The sequence below is a fragment of the Pholcus phalangioides genome, unplaced genomic scaffold (assembly GCF_987345545.1).
Source record: "Pholcus phalangioides strain wild (caught in Gottingen) unplaced genomic scaffold, Ppha-v1.0 ptg000008l_1, whole genome shotgun sequence".
Taxonomy (NCBI): domain Eukaryota; kingdom Metazoa; phylum Arthropoda; class Arachnida; order Araneae; family Pholcidae; genus Pholcus; species Pholcus phalangioides.
Genome location: NW_028301601.1, coordinates 49,468,784 through 49,490,276, shown reverse-complemented (window position 1 = coordinate 49,490,276; position 21,493 = coordinate 49,468,784). Strand labels below are relative to the sequence as shown.

The 21,493-nt window shown below is 39.1% G+C and overlaps 1 protein-coding gene across 1 annotated transcript in view; it reads right to left on the bottom strand.

Annotated features, from left to right (window-relative positions):
• The window catches only part of LOC149084447 (IQ motif and SEC7 domain-containing protein 1-like), a 425,974-nt gene extending 404,876 nt beyond the window's left edge, over positions 1 to 21,098 (bottom strand). The window contains exon 1 of the mRNA XM_089234841.1: positions 20,592 to 21,098. Within this exon, the coding sequence (XP_089090967.1) occupies positions 20,592 to 20,833 (242 nt within the window). The 5' untranslated portion in view covers positions 20,834 to 21,098. The remainder of the gene's footprint in view (positions 1 to 20,591) is intronic.
• Positions 21,099 to 21,493: the final 395 nt, after the last annotated feature.

Genomic DNA, 21,493 nt, shown 5'->3' with positions numbered 1-21,493 from the left:
AGTCAATTTTTTTAGCCAATTTTTGGAACCGTTATGTTCATAGTTTTTAGTTAATTTTTCTTTTCTAAATTAGTTATAAATGCTTTTTTTAGTGCCTATTTTTAAGCATTTTCAGTGCCTTTCTGCCAGACTATTTCTACAATTTTCAGTGCCTCACTTTCCAGTTCCTATTGATTACATGCATACAAAACATTGAAGATCCCAACCAATGGGTACTCTGAAAAAAAAACACACACACACACACAAAGTGTAATCAAAAGGAAGTTTCTGGGTATCGCTGGAAGCAAATAATTGAATTGCTAATACACTTCTTTATGTCATTAAAAAGGGAAAAACTCAGAGAAAAAGAAAAACTCTTTAGAAAAGTTTACGAAGCTAATTTGAGAAATCAGACAAAAAAAAAAAAGGAATCGATTTTCTCATTACACATTCTCTAACCGTATCGATTCATCTTCATCGCATACCCTCATCTCAACTTCATCATCAACAACAAAAAAGACAACGTAACAAGATGAAAAACGAACGGGAGGAGAAAGAAAATCATATTATCGACTACCTACACGACAATTGAAAAAAATAATAATAATGTATAATAATGTCATTCCGGTACCTTTGACACAAAAAGTGATTATACTTCAAATTAAATTAATGGACGACGAGCTTCACTAAGACAACGAAAATTACTTTGACCTGGATTTTCGTATGTCCTCGTACGGAGTTTTCCTATCAGAAAAAAAAAAATCCATATACAACGTGAGCCCGGATTATATGCGCTGAACAAAAAGGTTAATTTGTACTTAAAAATACCCACGTATGGCACGAAATCATAAATATGTGCGTAAAATGTAAACATGTCTATCTGATAATGCCGAAGTATGGCTCTTAAACATAAAATTTTGACCTGCAGAAATGGAAACATCCGCATTATAAGTGCCGAAAGATGAAAAAATTCATAAAAAATTTGAAAATATGCATCTGAAAATGCTGAAATATGCATCTGAAAATGCTGAAATATGCATCTGAAAATGCTGAAATATGCATCTGAAAATGCTGAAATATGCATCTGAAAATGCTGAAATATGCATCTGAAAATGCTGTAATATGCATCTGAAAATGCTGTAATATGCATCTGAAAAAGTCGAAATATGCATTTAAAAATACCAAAATGCGCGAAGGATGAAGAAAACATGCATTTAGAAGTGCCTAAAAAATGTATTCCGGTGCTTTTATGCATTTATAAGCACTAACTATAAAATATGCATTCGAATATAATCCGCGCTCTAATAATCACCATGGCTCCAGCTTGAAGGAGGCCCGCAATCGAGCCTACGTTTTTACACTAAATACAAGGCCCCCACTAAAGAGCGATTGGGAGGGTGGCTGCAAAACTTCAAGCCAGGAGCCCCACTCAAGAATCAGCACAAAGTTAAGAAGGAGCAAATGGGGAAAGGTGCACCGACGATACCGGAAAAAAAATACGGTTAAAACAAGGCTTGACAAATCTCTTACGCCACATCACCATGACGACTAGAGAACCCGTATTAACGCCTTAAATTTTCAAGATGTGATTGCTAAATTGGAGTCTATGAATGATACAAAATTTTCTGGTTTCATTATAGAGCATCTTTTAACATAGAAGTGAGGATGGGAGAAGAGGTGTCAGATCTCGATAAATGTCATTATTATAAAAGACGTTACTATAAAACACTATTTAGGACCGTTTTCCTAAAAAATTTCGATGGAGCCTAAATTTTTCTTCGATTTGTCAACAATCTACATTTAGAATTAGAGCCCCAAGATTAAGATGTATAGATTGCTTCATTTCATTTTCTCAACAAGGCAACAATACCTGGAATTTCTATCCAAGTTGTAGATACGCCAAATATAAAAACTACTAATTACTGACTCGGGGCCAGAACCAGAGGCGGTGCAAAGAGGAGGCGTGTCCCAGGAGGCAATCTTCGGGGAAAGCAAAAGATTTCGGGGCTATAAACTACTATTTTACATTCGGTGGGACGGTAAAAATCAAGTTAAAATCACATCAAATCGCAAAAAAAGGCCCCGACAACATATGTACAGTCATGGCCGATTTCCCTCCCCCCCCCCCACTTCCTTACATCTTAAAGGTGTCCGCAGGCCTGATTTTCTTCGGCTATAGTGAATTTATGGTCTGAAAAACAAAGATATGATAAGTCCGGGCTTGTGAACTGGCAAACACCACCAAGTCAATACTTCCAGTGGAATGACGGAACGTTGATTTATTAGCAAATGTATGCAGGGGGCGTAAGTAGGATCGAGCTTTGGAGGGGGGCACAAAAGACACTGAGGGGAGTGGGGTGCTTTTTTTCTTATTTCTGGTCAACTTGGGGAGGGGTGCCCCCCCCCCGAGCACCCCCATCCCCTGCATACGCTTCTGAATGTATGGAGCGTAATAGTAAAAAAAGGAGGTTAAACCCAGTGTAACGGGTAGGCTAGATAGAGTAACTGTCCCTTGAGCAACGTTTCTCAACAGATGGTCCACGGACCAAATACGATGGCATACGCGCTGCAGACAGACGTGAAAAAATTACTCACCGGTATTATAACCCATATGAATATTAGTAATATCCATATGGGTTCAAATAAAATCATATCTTCCTACCTAGGTTATCGTTACCATCATCGAAGAATGTAGGCAATTGCGATCTTGAAGGCGAAATTTTGCCAAAAGTTGTAATCTATTTCTCTAAATGCACTTTGCAAACTACTGCTAGAATTGCTGAAAAGCGTGGAAATAAAGGTCTTTCGCAAATCGCCGTAAACAAAAAACTGCAACATTTCACCTAAAAATATTCGAATGATCGGATGACCATACTTCATCGAGAAAAACTATGGTAAACTGGGATCTTAAATGCTAATCCGTAAAATAAACGGGTCATCGCCACACACACACACACACAATCGTCATTAAAAAACTTGCCAAAAGTAAGCACAATCACCGAGCATAATTAAAGTTATTGAAAAATTGCATAAAAAACGTTAAACCTGACATATGAGAGATGAATGCGTATAATTTTTGCGAGCACGAGTTTACAAGCACGTGAGCGAGCAAAAGAGTGACTTAGAGCGTGAGCAAGCACGTGAATGACCAAAAGGGTGGCCTACAGAGCGACGTGTATAGAACACATTAAATGTGTGTAAATGATCAAAAGAGTGACCTATAAAGTAAAAAAATCGTGTGAGTGAGCGACCAAAAGAGTGAGCTAGAGCGTGTCCAAGCATGCGAGTGACCAAAAGTGTGCACAAGCATGTGAATGACTAAAGAGTGACTTGGAGAGTAGTGAGCATGGGAGTGACCAAAAGAGTGACTTAGAGACACAGGTGTACTATCAGGAAGGGGAGGGGTAAAGTGGGTTAGAGCATAGGGTGGTGAACTCAATTTCAAAATTTTGAACTTAAAATAAGTTGTGAACTTGTTTCTTTGTCTCCCCTCTCTAGGAAACTCCACAATAAAAAATAAAAAAATCCCCATGCATAAAACAATACCCATCTGTTCCTTTAAAAATACCCACACAAACAAACAGAAATGGATTTTTTTTCCCCCTCTCCCACAGCATTACCGTGGAGCCAAACAAACAAAATTGGATGAGACAGACACAAGATGAAGAGGACTTGGGAACGAACCACGTGACTAGGGAATTCACGTGTGCGGCGCTGAAATTCCGCCATCTTTTCTTATTTTATTTTCCCTCCATCCTTCTCGTACCCCCTGGGAATGAAAATGTCTAAACATCACGTGGAAGGGGAAAAAGAACATCTTCAGAAGAGGGAAAAAGAAATAAAATACAAAAGAAAATGTTCGAAAATAGCATCACAAAGGAAATGAAATACTTTCCCGTTCCTTTGGGCATCTTTTTTTTCCCTCCCCCCCCCCACTCTAGTTCCTTCTGAAGCTTCTATTTTTTATTATTAAGACACAGTGTAAAGGATGTTGTGACGACTGTGGTAGCAAACACTTTCATCAGATGGAAACAAACATTGTCTTCTTTTTCTTTCCCTTAATACTATCATTGGTGACTTTTCACTACGATGTGTGAGGTTACCAAAGCCCGGAAGCCTAAAGTCAAGATGTCCCATATGCTTACCCGGAAGAGAGAAATAAGAAATTTTACTACACGGTAATAATTAGAGCGCGGATTATATGCACTAAAAAAGTGGCGAATAAATAATGTTCTAAAAATATGCAAATATGCACTTAAAACGCCAAAATATGCATTTAAAAGTGCCAAAATGTGCACTCAAAAATCATAATACGCACTTAAAATTGTCAAAATATGCATTAAAAACAAAAGATGCACCAAAAAATCCTGAAAACGTTGAAAATTCCAAAATATGTACCAAAAAAAAAGGGAAAATATGCATTAAAAACACAATATATCAATTAAAAAGTCCTTCCAAAATGGGGCCGTTCAAATATTACGTAAACAAATTTTTAGCCATTTTCGACCCCTCCCCCCGGTCAGCCAAATTTCGTCATCACTCTGCCCCTCTGGATCCTAACTCATATTTTCATAAAAAGTGGTCGATGACGTAAGCATTATCCAAGCCACCTATCGATACTTAAATGACCCCAATGGGGCGGAAATATGCTTTAAAAATCACTATGCGAAAAAAAAGACAAATGTCAGCATATCGAGGCCAGTCTCCCATTCAAAAGAAGTCTACACAAAGAGCGGGCAGACCTACTACTAAACCAGACATGCACCTCGTCCCCTCTGCGGAACCTCTAACGAATTGGTACACGTCGGAATGTGCGAGTACGTATAGTGAAACCTGGCGTAAAATTTGTTTCTTTGTAATGCTTGTTATGTGTAGTGCTGCCATCTGCCACCAGTTTTTCTAACTATGAGTGAAGTGTAATGGTTGAATGATTTATCGTTGTAGGCCTGTTGCTCTCTGTGGCGAGACTTTTTAATGGGGAGATCGGCTCGCATTTGCGCCTCGAAGTTGGGAACCACAGGAAACCAACTTTCAGCCGACCACCACTGTGGTGACAGTGAGGTTCGAACCCGGATCCTCGTGATGCGAGTAAGAGCGGGCAGACCTGCAAGACGATACTTACATAACATGATAGTTCAAAAAATTTGCCATTTTTACTTCAAACAGATAGCAGCATCACTAGAACACGAATCGCGCGTAACTCTGACAACATAAATACTTAGTGCCCCTGCACACACTCAGAACACCCGTTCCGGCGTGTACTAATTCGAAAGAAATTCTTCAGAAGAATATTTATCAGGTGTAGGTACGGTAAAGCGGCTGCGCTCATTGAACACGAAAACACGCATGACTTTGACATCATAGAGATTTGACATCATAAATACACATTCTCCGGAGTGTATCAACTCATTAGAAATACCCCAGAGCTAGGTACATGTACGGTGCAGACCATGGCCCCCACATCCTGAAGCAGGGCCCCTAGGCTGGGGTATTTTACGGCCCCCCCCCCGACCAGACTTTCACGGGGGCCCCCCTTTATGAATTAATAGCGTGAAAAAACAAAAAAATGATTAAAATTCTCCCGGGCCCCAGGGCTGGAGCCTTGTCAGCCCACCCCTTGTGGGGGCCATGGTGCAGACAGAAACTTTTTTGCGCAAATTCATAGGTGTTATTGGACGGTTTTTATGTAAAAGGAACCGAACGAACGCAATTTTTAACATTTTTGGGATAACACCGACATGTGAAGTATTGAAAGAGGTGGGATTTTTTATCTAAATAGAATCAAGTGACATATAGGTTGTTATGCCGTCTGTGTGTACTTGAACCAACTGCCAAACTGAAGACATAACTGAACCGAAGATAACTTTAAATAGCTTTTTCTCAGTTTTGATTTAATGGCGCTGGCTTCGTTTTATATAAAAGCCGTCCTGTTGTCAACAGAAGCTTTCCTTGCCTTTTCCAAGTTCACCTCAACGCAATGGTCCCCAACTGTTTTGTCTTGCAATGCCTCTTTTTTAGAGTAAATTTTCATGGATTCCCCCCCCCCCCCAGGTGTCTTTTGCAAAAGCCGAATCAGCACAGACTTTTTGGCGAATTTCATCCTTTCTTTGCCAAAATGAAACTATTTGCCGTGATTTTCAACGACGGTGGCAACAAAAATTGCGCATGTGGTGGGGTTTTGTGGGAGGAAAAACTGCTTGTCAACCCCCTTTTAAAAGTACAGGATTTTGACAAAAATTTTGGACGATGTACAGTTGACGTGTGTGCCAGAGATAATTTCAAAAACCGATATTTTTGTGGACATGAAGGGGGGAAAAATGAGAGAGAATAGTTTGTTTTTTCCCCCTCGAATGAAGGAAGAGAGCTGGAATTTAAGCTTACATCACGTAAACGACCGAGCCTGACCATGCTTGGTCCGTTCTGTTTTGTTCTGCTTGTACGAGGCCCGACTTTGATATGGGTAGAGGGCTGCCAAAACAGAAATTATGGAGGGCCCTCGCGATAAAGGTCAAAGACACTTCGTTAGTTGTATATGCTATTTAAATTTTTCGTTAGTGAATGAATATATGTCGCCATCCATGTTTAACTGATGTGTAATAGTATGTAATAATATCGCAACAAATAACTATTCAAAATTCGTCATAACCCTGGTCTAATATGTGCCGCATTACTGAGAGTCTACTATAATTTCATCCGGAAAATCACGGCACCCCGGAGATATCCTAGCAGGTGGTATGAAGTCTTGACTTTAAAAAATAATTAATAATTGATTCCACATCACCCACATTTGTACAGGAAAAAAAAAATTAATCGGTGGTCCCAGAAAACATCAAATTATCACTCAGAATAAATTTCAACATCGCATTTAACCATAAGAAAAACTTTGTGACAACGGAGAGGAAAAAAGTCAAATCGGAATTGAAGAGGAACAAGTCTTATTACAAAGAAATTAGCAGGCATAAAGCAGACTAGAACCAATTAGGGTCTGAGTGCGATGGCCTCAAAAAAAAAAAAAGCACACATCATATACACACACAAGACACTTTCTTTCCCTCTCATTAAAAGTCCACAACCGGACGAAAGAAAGCGTGCCTTCATTAAAATTTTCTTTTCACGGCATTTTTCCGAGGAAGCTGATTAAGATAATAGGAGACGGCACAGAAATTAATTGATTAGCATATCCGAATCAGCAGCCACTCCTCGGATCAGTCGAGTGCATTTCGTACAGAGAGGGATCTTACACAAATCACAGAGTCTGAGAAAAAAAAAAAAAAACCCCATGAACTTTTGTTCTACAAAATGGCACTGGAGTGAACTTGAATAACAGTGTCTCAAAATGGTGAAAACGGTCATAAATTTTATAAGTAATGGCATTTCCTACGAGTGAAAAAAAAACACTTTTATACCAAATTCTAAGCAAAATTCATGCAATATTCGAAACACGTTTACAAAAAATTCTGTGCATGAAATGTTTTATTTTCATAGTGCATTTAGGTAGTGACGATGCAGGTTATAAACCGAAATTCAAAGGATTGTATGGTTGTAAGTGACACTCAAATTTGTTGTTGTACGCGTGAATTTTTTGAAATTTCAATTAACATATCGTGAATAAAAATCAGAGATGGACAAATCCCTGGCACTGAGTTGCCATCGCCTAACATTTTCTTTGTTTATTACTAAATTGCAGGACGATGTGCACCACAAAATGTTTGGAATTCATAGCAGCATATCAGCCAACATGGAAGAGGGTCACTGAAAAAAAATCAAACAGCATTATTTTGTACTTTTTTTTTTCAGAGTAAAAATTTTTTTCTGGCACTTTTTTGCGATTTGTCTAGCCCCGTGATTACATTAATGGATGTCATGCACCTTAGATTCTGGTTAATAATCTTAATGGCCATAATCTATGGCCACAATATCATATTAAAATTTTGTAATTATACAATCAATGGATTTTTTTTGAAATCATGTTTCAAAAAAATTTTAAATGAGCATTCTTTGTAAAAGACTCGTTTTTATTTACAAATAAAAAAAATTTTTAATACACAAATTACATGCAAAACTAAACTGGGCGTAACTTCGGTTCTAAGCATCATATAAACAAAACGAACTTGTTTTGGAATCCTAAGAAATCGGGGAGGGGGCTTTCATAAAAAAATGGAAAAAAATCGATATTTTCCTTCCAAAATGACATTTTCCAACGTAATCGGATACCTTAATTATAATTTTTACATTCCCCCGCCATAATGATAATAAAACGGTTCGGTCAACAGTACCGTGTTTGGAAATATTGTCACGTATGTATTTGAAGAGCAAACACATCCTCTGGCACATACCAAACGTAATCTCAAATTCAAAGAAAAAGCTATTTAAGACCCTGCGCTGGGTAATATACACTGTACATACGTAGATTCCCCCCCCCCCCCCACGAGAAAATTCCAATTTTATAACGGCAAGCTTGGGATATAAAGAGCGTGCGATCGTAAAAAAGGGGGAAAAAAAACTTCTGGAATTCAACTTCTCACGCTATATATTATATTTTCCCATGGCCCTACTCCTAAAAAGAAAATAATAATCGATATGTGGAGGGACTAGGGCACAAAAAAAAAAAAAAAGAGGGCAGTACTACCTACTTGAATAAGGGGTTACGTATGCGGTAGCACGAACTGCTATATCATAAAATTCTGGGATTTTTTTTTTGTTGTTGGGGGGGTTTACGATGGGTTTTCTTACCACCCTCCATCGTAGTTTTCTCCCCCGAGAAGAACAATTTCTTAAGCTTTTGAGATTTTTTTTCATTTTACCAAGAATTTGTTTTTGGCTGGGGTTTTCCCTGTTGTGCCTACGCAAAATACAGTGCGTGTAAGAATCTTTTTTTTTTTTGTTAAATTCGTGTTCGTGGATTTCGAGTTTGACAACTATTTTGCATCTTACACCTTTGTTTTGATTACGAATGGCTAAAGAAGACACATACAACAAAAAGGAATAGGAAATTTGGGTAATAAATATTGCGCAGTTTCCGCGTTTCTTTTAGGGGCCGTTCAAGTATTACGTAAGCAAATTTTTAGCCATTTTTGACCCCCCCCCCTCTTGTCAGCAAAATTTCGTCATCAGCTCTGCCCCTCTGAATCCTAACTCATATTTTCATAAAGGGTGGTTGATGACGTAAGCATTAACCAAAACCCCCCTTTCCCCCCTTATCATCAAAAGTCAGCGCATAGGAAACCCTCTCTCTCCCCCCCCCTTATCGATGATGACGTAATACTTGAACGGTCCCTTATGTACAGGGTAGGCAAAAGTCCGTAGGAACTTTAAAAACGAAAACCGGAAAAATAACCTCTTCGTCCCCCGAGATTTCTAAAAATGTGGCATACTTTCTCACGTGTACGTTATTCGTCCCGTGCCCATATATAAATTTCTATCATTTATTTCTAAAAAAAAAAAAAAATTCTCCTGAATTCTCCTTTAAGAGGTATTGACGAGATATCTCTCGTGTCTACCACTCACAGGTCTAAAAAAGCCTACGAGGGTGTCTAAAAATTATCAGAAAGATTCAAGATCGTATTGCATAGACCAGGGTTGGACAAATCCCAGGCGCCAGGTCATTATGAGAACTAAAAAAATTAGTATTGGTGCCTAAAATTCTTTGTGTAGTTACTAAATTGGAGACATGGAGCAGCACAAAATGTTTGGAATTTATATATATTGGCTTTCATGTTGGCGGCCTATCCGCCAACATGAAAGAGGGTCACTATGCCCTCAAAAGAAGCATTATTTTCTATCTTTTTCTCCTTGTAAAAATTTTTTGGTGCCTATATATATTTTTTTTTCGATTTGTTCAGACCTGGAATAGACATATTATTTGACATATCGATGGTTTAGCGCACAAATGTGTAAGTGACATTTTTGCAAAATAGAATTAGTGTGCGAGTTGGAGGCCATAGTTCCAGATATTGGTATGCACAAATGTGGTAAGTGATAAGTAAACAAGAAAGCTTAGTTTCAGCATTCACTGATGTGCTATGTGAATGCACACTTTTATGCAAAACTAAACTTTCAAAATGCGCTTCTGCAAAATCAGCAAATTATCACTTGCCACATGCGTGCACTGAGTAACCATCGATATGATCCCGAAATTTTGCAATTATACAGAAAAGGTTATGAAGTTTTGTTGGCACATTGTTGGGGTTGAATCGAGAGAACGAGGAGACCATACCAGCAGGTTGTGCTTATCATTCTCAACTCGACCGATCCATGGTTTTCGCAATGTAGTGTTCGAGAATTCTGAAACATCTCGACGGAAATAGGGTGCAGCAAAATCATGTGGCACGAGCTATTTTCTTCGTTTAATGGCATCTTATCAACTATAAAAATTGACACTTTTTTTTGCAGCAGCAAACGGGAAAAAAAAAAATTTGAGACGTAGTACTGTTACTTATACGAACATGCCCCTTGTACAAATTCTTTTTCGAGACGTACTACTTGTTTTACAATATCAAACTCAATAACCATATCCCTAGCATTGAAACCAATTAAAACAATTCACAAACGGCTTCAATCATTTTTAGACACCCGGTATTTCTGTGGCTTGACGACTTTCTTTGTCAAACCGATCACGGCATAGGCTCTATCGGCTTCAGCTAATTTTAGTCATTGCCCCTGTGAAGGGGCTGGATCGTGTCGGAGAAAACTTTAGTATACACAATCAAATGTACATACATAGAACCTCATACACACAAAACATTACAGCACAAAAAAATTATTAAATACAAAAACAATGAAGAAATGTGGCTTCACGACTACATTAAAATGGTCATGAACATTGAAGGACCGGACACACCTCGCTTCCCATCTCAAGGAGATATCAAAGCGTTCCCGAAAGATGGGTGCATCCGGAATTTTATTAAATATGTATATGTATATATATCTGTATAAATTTGTATAACAGAATAACAAGTCCAATTACAGGAGTATAAATTGACGGAATAATTATGATAAATCATGATCTAAGAATCGAAATCGAAATTAATATTATAGCGTCCTTGGCACGTCCGGACTCAATAATCAAATTCCGTTGAAGGCGGTCCGTCCGCGTTCGTTGGATGTCACTAGTCGTGTAGGCCGTACAACGACGAATCGATGTCATGTTTGCGTCACATGTCCTGGCCCAAGTCAGCTAATGTTTGGACACCCAGATGTTTTAGCTCATTCTAGGCACACATTCCTGTTTCATAAACATCCTACGTCTTAATTCTCCTGGACAATTAGGAGATTTTCATCACTCCCGAAGCTACTTCGGCTGGCTAGCTGGATTATCGGTGGCATTGATTCACCACGTTAACATGTTAAGTGTTTATAGTTTCCCCAATAAAGTTCGCCGTTCAACGACGAAATGTTGGTCATGAACAACAAAATGCATCTATTCCGTTTCCATCATGGTCTGCAACTTCATGTCAAAAACAAGAGAATACACGGTTGCTTCTGTTCTCAATAAACTCAATTCACATCATGTATCATATGAAGGTTTTTTTCATGACGCATAAATTCGACACATCAATTACCCTTTTTCCCTGAAATTAAACACTTCGCCAATTTATCATTATTATTATTTTTTTAACCTGTATATTCTTTTCCTTCAAGACACAAGCACAAAAAATTTGATTGAACGTTTGATTTTTATTTTTTTTTTAGTTTTAAAGATAAACGTGTAATTGGTCAATTATCACTTCGATGTTGTTCCGCAACGTCAATGAAATTCCGAAGCTTGCGTAAGGAACGGATGGACACCTGGCTTTATTATGCCTTCCGTCAGATCAAATCCTGTTCCGACACCAGATGTCACTAAAAGTGAGTGACCTCGCAGGATTGTGTGTATAGATGTGTGATCTGTCTCTCTCTCTCTCTACAAAAACCTACCATTAACTGTCAAAGATAGAATTGACACCGAGATGGGATCTTCTATCTCGAAATTAACTGGAAGTTTGTCCAAAATTCAAATTAAGTGTATTAATTTTCTTAATAGAAAGTGTCGCCATCTTCAACTATTTTATTGCAGTTTATTTAGTACTGTAAAATATTTGATTTATCGAATGGAAAATAATCGAAAATGTGAAAAAATTTAGTTAATTTTTTTGAAAAAATATTATATTGTGTTGTTTTATGGTAAAATTTTAGTCATTTTTCTCTGAATGTTAAATATTACTACTCTCTTGATCTACATTTCCTTCATGTTGGGGACCACTAATGGCGTGATCATTATTTCTGAAAATTATAGTTATTTTTATTTTTCACACTTGAAATCCCAAAAACAAAGTTCTTGATACACCCTTCGCTGTGCATCATTACTTTTTTCTTCAATTCGCTCAGCATCATTTTTTCCCCCGTATGATACATAACAAAAATTTGACACACTAATCAGGAGATACCTAGAAACACAGGCGGACGTGGGATTTTCTCAAAGTCCCTGGGGTCCATTATTATTTGGTCGTCCGGAGATAGGGTTTTTACAGCAGAAAAAACACAAAAATCTCGACTCAACCACTTGCGTACACTAATACTTCTGAACATGTTTTGGTACGGTAGGCAAGTGCCGATTAATACTACCGCGATTTTTTTTTTTCTTTTAAAGTGATTCGATACAGTAACTTTTTGAGGTGCTTTTTTAGTCCTTGAGTGATATTCAATCACTACATTTCACTCAGAATTTCAAATACAGATAGCAGCACTGAAAATTAACCCACGAAACAAGATACGTACTGTTAGGGACGCATACACTTCAGGCACAACTAATTCGGTAATAAATTGTCCATAGCGACAGACCGTAGTTGTGCTCGGTTTGAAAGAAAGAAGTCCTTTAGTGAAAAGTCCTTCTATTTCTCAACACAGTATGTTTGTCAACGAATATTTCACAAGTCCTCCAAGCTGATTGTTCCACATTCGTACCGCCAGGGTACACTCACATCTTGGTACAGGTATCCAAATTAGGATCTCTACCGGATTTAAGGTCTAAAAAGGTAAGGTTGATCTCGGAGAAAGAACAGACTAAGACCTTGTCAGGTCCACCACGGAGGCAATGCTCATACCCATCGTCATTAATCTTCGTTTCCAATTCTCTCAAGTAGGGGTTCTTAAACTTTTGCGTTAAATAGGTCCTTTATGCTTTTAAGATGAAGTCCGTGAACCTTTCCACACAAAAAATATTTACTATACCATCTCTCCAAGGATCCCCTCCCCCAAGGGGCCTATGAAGCCCTGGTTAAGAGCCCTACACTAAAAGTATCCCCTCTGCTATCTCTGGTCGGTGATGATAACGAAAAGAAACACGGATATCGTAATTTTCTACGTTTATTCCCCGAGTTACACGTTAAAAAAAAAAAGAAGAGTTTTTTGGAACAGACCATAGACCACAGTGAATTATCTTTCCGGAAGATTGGGACAAAAATATTTCTAAAAATAATTTGCCTAAAAACAAACATGTTTTTTGATGCAAGTGTAGTAGAATCAATATATTTTTCTAGAAAATATCATAACAGCGACGCCTTCTTTTCAGTATTTTCTATTACTGGTGATAAAGTTAGCAACCACAAATGTGCGTATGAGAATTATAGGCAGGAAATCATGCCAGATATGATTACGAAAACACAGTAATTAGGAGATGTTACGTAATTTCACCACTTTGATAAAATTCCGAGCAAATATCCTCCGACTACTTACAAAGAGCCTATACACATGCAATATCGCTGTCCTTCAAAGCCAGCTCCTCTTCTTCATTTCAGTGAAAATACAACACAATCCGCTTTTCACTGACCTCTTTTGTATGGCCTACATTGAAAGCCTACAGAGCGAAGTAATGACCTGTGAATAACGCTTAGCTTAGGCCCTCCTCCTCTCTTCCTCTATAGGGGCATTCAATTGGATTTTTATATTTTTTTTTACTCAGTCAGAAGCATATAAAATATGATTGTATAGATGGTCTTATGCTTGTTTATGTGTTGGCTCTTTCTCCCTGCGGCCGGGGTTAGGCATTTTGTGGCCCGGTGCGAAAAAAAATTCTGTGGCTCTCTATATATATAAGTGTACCCCTCTTCTTCCTCCCAAGTAGGAGGCTGACAAGGCTCTTGCCTAAATACAAGCCAAAGGTTTACTTTAACCATATACAGTGGGTCCCACTCACAACGTTCCCACTTGGAGCGTTTTCCCGCTTAGTACGAATCATTTTCGTGGTCCTAATCGAGGTTCCCCAAAGCCGAACCCAAAGCTGAAGGGAATCCTGTGAAAAATTCTGGCCCGATAAGGCACCTAAGATTCTGGACTATGGATCGGCTCCCAAATTTGAAGGAGCCCTATTAACGCCAGTTACTTAGTTCTGAATACACAGTACATATTTCCATCGGAAGGTAGCAGTAAATCCATCACAACACAGGGCAAAGATAGCCGTTCATACACAATACAATCTCTTTTTGATCTAAATAGTGTATTACGCATTTCCTGCTTTCCCATCCATCCGACAAATTTCGGTGGTTTTACTTTTTCTATCTAAATACAGGAAACCCATTGAATATAATAATAACAACACTGGGAATGTTTTGTCTACCATCCTACTTTTTCATTCCACCGAAACAGGAACCACTAAAAAGGACACGTACCCCCCTTCTTTTCCCATACGAGGGCCCCATATAAATTACATTAAAAAAAATGAAAAACCAGTTTCCCACAAAAAAAAACACGTCCACAGTATGGCCCAATAGAATTCAAAATACAAGAATCTTTCTAGAATGCAAGGAGAGTTTCATAAGGGAATTAAATTTTGATAAATTATCTAAAAGATAAAAATTCCCTAATTCAGGAAATTCTTTTGAGAGGGAAAAGCCTATTTTACATTTTTTGTGTATGAAATTGAAAATTAACAAGGGAATTTTATTATCTTTTTTGGTTTTTTAATGGGGTTGGAAATTCTATTGATTTCTTGGAAAGAAATAGGATTAAAAACTTATTATGAAAGTTCATTAGAAGAGGATTCATTTTACGACAATTGCATATAAAATAAGAGAAAGATTAAAACCGGATCGTTAACGTTTTAATAGTGGTTTTGAAGGAATAATTTGGAATTAGTATTACCATTGGAATTCCGGAAATTGATTTAGAAATTTGGGGGGGGAATTTAAGTTTTGTGTGGAACTTCTCATAACGGACATTCATTTGATTCCCTTGGGATAGGGATTTGATTTAGCTCACTCCGTTTAGCGGTTGAAATTTTTTGGTACCATATGTGTCTATTGTCGACGGGTTCCCCGGTATATTGATCACAGAATCGAACTGCCAGTTACTAAATCACAAACGCACCTCATGAATGTTGATTACTATAAAGAACTTATAAGAATTTCATGTCGAAAAGCGTGTATTTTCTCTACGTAGGGCTTGACAAATCCCAGGTGATAGGTTGCAATTTCAACTAAAATATTGGTATTAGCGGATAACTGAATTGTGTGAAGTCTGAGGACGGCAGAAATTTCGGAAATTATGTCAGTGCCTGCTAGCAAGAAAAGGGGATCCCTTATATCCTAGACTAGTGATGGGCAAACTACGCCCCCCCCCCCTTAGAAGTCCTATCTGGCACGTAGCAGTTTTAAAAATAACAATTTACGAATTTTCAATTTCTGTGTCAAAGAAATTCATAAAAGCGGGTGTTCCATTTTTTACAAAAATGTGCAAAATATAGTTGTGAGAATTTAAATATGTATTGATTTTTAAAAACTTTCCCACTTTTTCTGAGTTAATTTTCTGTTAAATCCTTATTTGGTTTTATATGCATTATATTAGCCTGCCATATCCAACCCCCCCCCCTCCCTAAAAAAGTTTGCCGATGACTGTCCTAGACAAATCAATGGGGCCATTAGCCATTATGGACGAGGGAATGAATTTTTTTTTTCTCGATTTGTCAAGCATTGGCTGAATGTCAATAATTTAATATAAGTGTTAGCTGTTCGAGGTGTTGCCATCTACCTTTCAGATTGCTAGTGGGAATAGCAGTTGCGTGGATTTCCGTGACTGTAATTTTGGAATTGTGGGCCTCCCTTTTCTCGCAATGGACTGACTAGAAAATTGAATCCGATCACCGCAGTATTTTTGAGATAACCTTCATGTAGTAACTCCAGCAGTGTTTAGTCTTTCGGCACCCCGGGGTTCCTCCTATCAGTCATCGTTTATCCGCGACTCACCAGAATAGAATGGAAAGGAGCCACTTCATAACACTGAACCGGCACACATCAATATCGACAGCTCAACGCGACACCCTTGGTGTTGCTGCGACGCACACTTTGAGAAACACTGTCTTACTTTACTCCATTGATACCCAACTTACAATGGAACCACCTGATAACGGACACCCATGAGACCGAAAGTTTTGTTCTCTAACGAGGAATGCCAATTAATACATAGGATGCATAGGTAACAGCACAAATGGCATTCCACTGGCGAACCGTTGATCCTAGACGCACACTTCCAATTAGAAAAAGTATCCATAATAACATGTAGAACTCATACGTCATTCATGTTGCAAGGGGGTTGTGTAGTTATTAAAATAAAAAAATTAACTTGTTATACGGACACCCTGTGCGCGAAAGCAATTGGAAAGTTGTCGCCTTGATGCCAACAAAAAAAATATCCATGTTTCTCAGTACAATATTCACTGAGATATTCGAATTCAAAAAACGAGAGAAATTAGGAGAGACTGGGCAACAACTTTCTAATTGTGTTTTTGGGAGCAGGGTGTCCGTATAAAAAGTTAACATTTTTATTTTAATAACTACACAACCCCTTGCAACATGAATGTCATATCTGAGCACTGCGCATTATTTGGATACATTTCTAATTGGAAGTATTCCTCTAGCATCAACGGTTCGCCAGTGAAATACTATGACCTATGCCCCTAGTACAGCGGAATGCCTATTGGGTTTGCTAACGGGAATGTCCGTTATGACAGGGCTGCAAAAATAGGAAAAAAAATCTAGGAGCCAAAATATTTTCACCGGGAGAAATAAGTCCAAAAGGAGCCGGAGCTTAGTCCAGCCCCGTGTTATGAATATCCCCCACCCCTCCATATGCTTTTAACGAAATTGATCCGAACAATTATAGGGATTTATTTTTTCCGGAAAATAAATCCGAACCAAATTTTTGTTTCCTCGCGTAAAATCTACATCCACGCTCGTTGAGCACGAAGCTTGATACATCCCTTGATAAACATTATTAGAATAGGATCACACGTTGGATTATTTGATCGGCGATAATTCTGGAAACGTGTCGTTTCCACGCAAAAATTCGTCGAGCTTTTCCAGGTGCTCACGCGGAACATTATATTCTTATCCGAATTTAATTTTTAAATGCCAGTAGCATTTTTGCTGTCGCGGCACGTGTTATTTGAACTGTATCTCGGAATCCGGGTAAATATTGAACTTAACTGCAGATAGAGAGAGAAGAGAAAATGCAGAAACAGACATCCAAACTACAAAAACATTCCAATGTGGCTCTGGCATCTCGACACTTAGGTAACTTCCAGCTGAGCTTGGGGGCCGTTCAAGGTATTACGTCATCATCGATGGGGGGTGGGGTGGGTGTTCCGATTTGCTGACTTTTGATGACAAGGGGGGAGGGGGTGTTTGGATAATGCTTACGTCATCAACCACCCTTTATGAAAATATGAGTTAGGATTCAGAGGGGGCAGAACTGATGACGAAATTTTGCTGACGGGGGGGGGGGGGGATGTCAGCGTTTTGCTGACTTTTGCTAACGAGAGGGAGGGAGGGGGGTCAAAAATGGCTAAAAATTTGCTTACGTAATACTTGAACGGCCCCTTGTTGAAATTCTTTAGAACATTGTCTTACGTGTAAACAAATCAGTTACAACCAGGGCTTGGCGAATCCTAGGTGCCAGGTCGCCATGGCGACTAAAAAAAATGGTTTTAGCACCCAATATGAAAGGGGGGGGGGGGTAAATGTGCCTGGAGAAGTCCAAAAAATCATTTTGAGCTCGTTTTTCTCGGGTAAAATTTTTTTTGGCTCCTAAAAGATTGTTGTTGTCAATCCCTGGTAACAACATGGCTCTTGGGCCATGCTTGAAGCCACTCGGTGCGCCGCTCTAGGAAGGACGCCAAATCTGAGTTGAAAGGGCAAAAAAAGCTTTGTTGACCAAAGAAAACGTGGAAGGTCGACGCCAAAAATAGGCCCCGCGCGAACAGATATTTTATTTCGAACCGCTCCTGCTCGGAGAGCCCTTTGGGGGGGTCAACCTTTTAACCAAAACAATTTACTCGAATAGTGGCCTGTTAGAAGTTTTGGCCCGTGTTTCCTACAAGACTCTTGGCTAGCGAGAACACGATTTACATTATACGGTATTTCAACATGTAATTTAATGGCTTCGAACCCCTTGAGGGTTCTTGGAGGTTTCATAGGTCCGTAAAGTTCGAGGAGGAAGCGATTAACTTATTGTTTTTATCTCATGTGCTGAATATTATTCTGCAAAGGAGTCCTAGTCAGAGTCGTACGCGGAGGGAAGGTGCTCAGGGTGCCCACCAAACCAAAAATTAGAAGAAAAATATTTCGGTGAAAAAATTGAAATATCGAAAGAAAATATCCTTCACATGCTATATTAACCAATTTCTGTTAATTTAAATGCTTTTTGAAGGGCAGTAAATCAAAATTTTTCGGTAAGAAACTTTTTGTGCCCCCCCCCCAAAAGGCCTATTCTGTATACGCAGCTAGTCCCTTCATTTTAACGGCACAAAAGGTGCCTTGCTTTAGTCTTATCGGCAAGTCCTTGAAACATACAGGGTCGTACCTATGACCCTTCGAGGGTAGAGCACGATCTTTTTTTCTACTACAAATTCACTATGGAGGGGGCCCATTGAAACGTCTGGCCTGAGTGCTCTCCAAGGTTCTCAGAAGGGGTGGTGGGGGGTTCCTGTTGCAGAATGGTAGGGCGATTATCATCACTGTCCATGATCCTCACGGGAATGAGTGCCAAGACTGTGGAAATGAGACTTCGTAATTTGATAACTTATCAACTAGTAAATCAATACTCTGAGGCAAAGTCTGTTTCTCGCATTGGTGAACGGGGCTCGTGCCCAGGGCCTTCAAATTTTCGGGGCCCTTGCAGATGCCAAAATTGACATAGTTCGATGTTTTGATTTTTTTACAAAAAATATTAATATTTTTAGTTTTTGATCGTCTTGGAAGGGTCGGCGGCACGGACTCATCATGCCTCTCTATCCTCTGCCTCAAAGATTCTATATACGGTATATATATAAAATAGGGACCCCAAAAAAGTCGTGTTAGCCCAGGGCTAGAACTCCCGAGGAAGAGACTAATTGGGGGAACCCATTCAAGGATGAGGGGAGCCTTGCTACTATAATAATCATTCACGCCCTCCTTCCCCCCACCCCTCCCCATTTGGCAGTGTTGCTCTCAAAGTCATGTTATACATTTGAGCTCGTTTTGGCATTGAGGCTTCTAAGCAACTCCTAAACATTCGATTTTTGCTTGTGAGCAGTTTATGAAGTTTCTGTAATTACGAGCAGAATGGCTAAAAGTACACGTCTTCTATTTCTCGACAAGTCCAGCAAGAAAGATTTTTAACCTATGCATTTTGGAGGCAAATACAGTCGAATCCCGTTATAACGAACTCCCAAGAGACCGGAGAAATCAATTCCTTATAATGAAATTTCGTTATAAAGGAATTCCAGTTTTTACATTGTTCCTACGAAAACTTATCTAGGGGATTAGAAAAGTGTTCGTTAAAACGAGATTTTCGCTATAACAGTATTCGTTAAAACGGGACTCGACTGTACCATGTGGAGGAAACGTATTGCTGTGCATTCTTCGGCAATGGTAGGAAAAGTTTGCAAACATTAAATTGCATTTTTATACTATTGAAATCCATGTAAACCCAGCGCGTTACGTGAAGTGCAACATCCCAAAATTTCTTAAATATTGAAGGAAAACAAATACGTCATACACATTAAAACCCCCTCTTAACGGACATTCCTCAGATGCGGTCACTCCTCTTTACGGCCAAACAATAATTCCTCCTTGTATAATAGAAGTAGTAATCATTTCAAACCCCAGATTAACGGTCACCCCCCCCCCCACACTTTCAGAGACGAATTTTTTGTCCCACCTGTGTCCGCAAAAGAGAGGTTTTACTGTAATAGCAGTCAGGGTAAAAACACGTAACCAATGCGAATTTTTCTCCTCTGGATATTTCAATGCTTGCCAAATAAAGGTTATTCGGATCAGATTACAAGAATTTCTCAGCACACAATTTTTGGGGGAAAAAACCTGATAATAATAACTGATAACAATAAAAAATTACTTGATCGAAAGTGCCCCGATCGCGTATTACAGAAGTCGTCACTTCCCACGCTTTATCCAAATGCAATTACGTGAATGAATAAAAAAAATATTGAATTTTTCCTCATTACGTATTTCGCAATCTCCAAGCTCACTGCAGTAAGAGATCCAATCGCAACGCCCACACGTGGTATAAATGTGGCAATATTTGTTCATTATTATTGTTGTTGCTGTTGTTTTGTAATAAAATGAGTTTCATTGACGACTTACCTGACATCCTTCAGGCGTTTCAACTCGCTCATTTCCAACTCGAAGCGGAGTTTGTTAACATCACACAGCAATGAATCGCGTTCCTGTTTAATCACTTCCAATTCGGCTTCGAGTTCTTCAATCCGAATGAATTGCCTCTTGATGAGCTTATCCTTTTCTTCGATCACTCGCCGACATTCTTCGGCGGCCGGTGTTTGTATATCCTTTGCGGATGGTGACGATGACACCACGTTATCTGCCATCGCTATGTCACTGTGTCGATTGATCTCTGGGATAATTATGTAATTTATTATTCGGGTTTTTGTTTTATAATTACTTTTTATTTTTGTCGAACGGCACTCGTCAAGAACCGGGAGACTCCATCAAGACTGACCCCACACACAGACACAACACACATGCGCTCCACAACGGACGCCGACAACTGACATGTCTGGTCGGTTTCTGGTGGTGGTCCGTCGTCATCCGCCATACTGCTTCCTCTCGCTTTCATACACGCAGCCAGATCTGGCGGAGGAAAAAAAAAAAATCGAAGGGGTTGCCGTATATGGCGACGTTCTGTTCTTTTCGCGCGCCAAATCGGCGCTGAGTAGCTAAAATATGTGCTTAAAAGGTGCTTGTCAATTTCATAACCAAGAATTTCTGGGTAATAATTACCCAAGGGGGGTCTTCTCAACGTATGGCCCGCGGGTCAAATGTCGCCCTCGGAGCTCTTAGCCGTGGCCCGCTGACTATTTTTAAGAAATATGTGAAAAACATTGAAAGACGATTAAATGAAAAAAAAAAAGTTTAATCGATTAAAGCTTGCATCACTAATTTCGGAACCAGTGACAGGCAGTGCCGTCTTAAGAGCATCGTGGGGGCCCCTGGGCTAAGTGATTTTACCTGACAAGTGCTTGAAAATT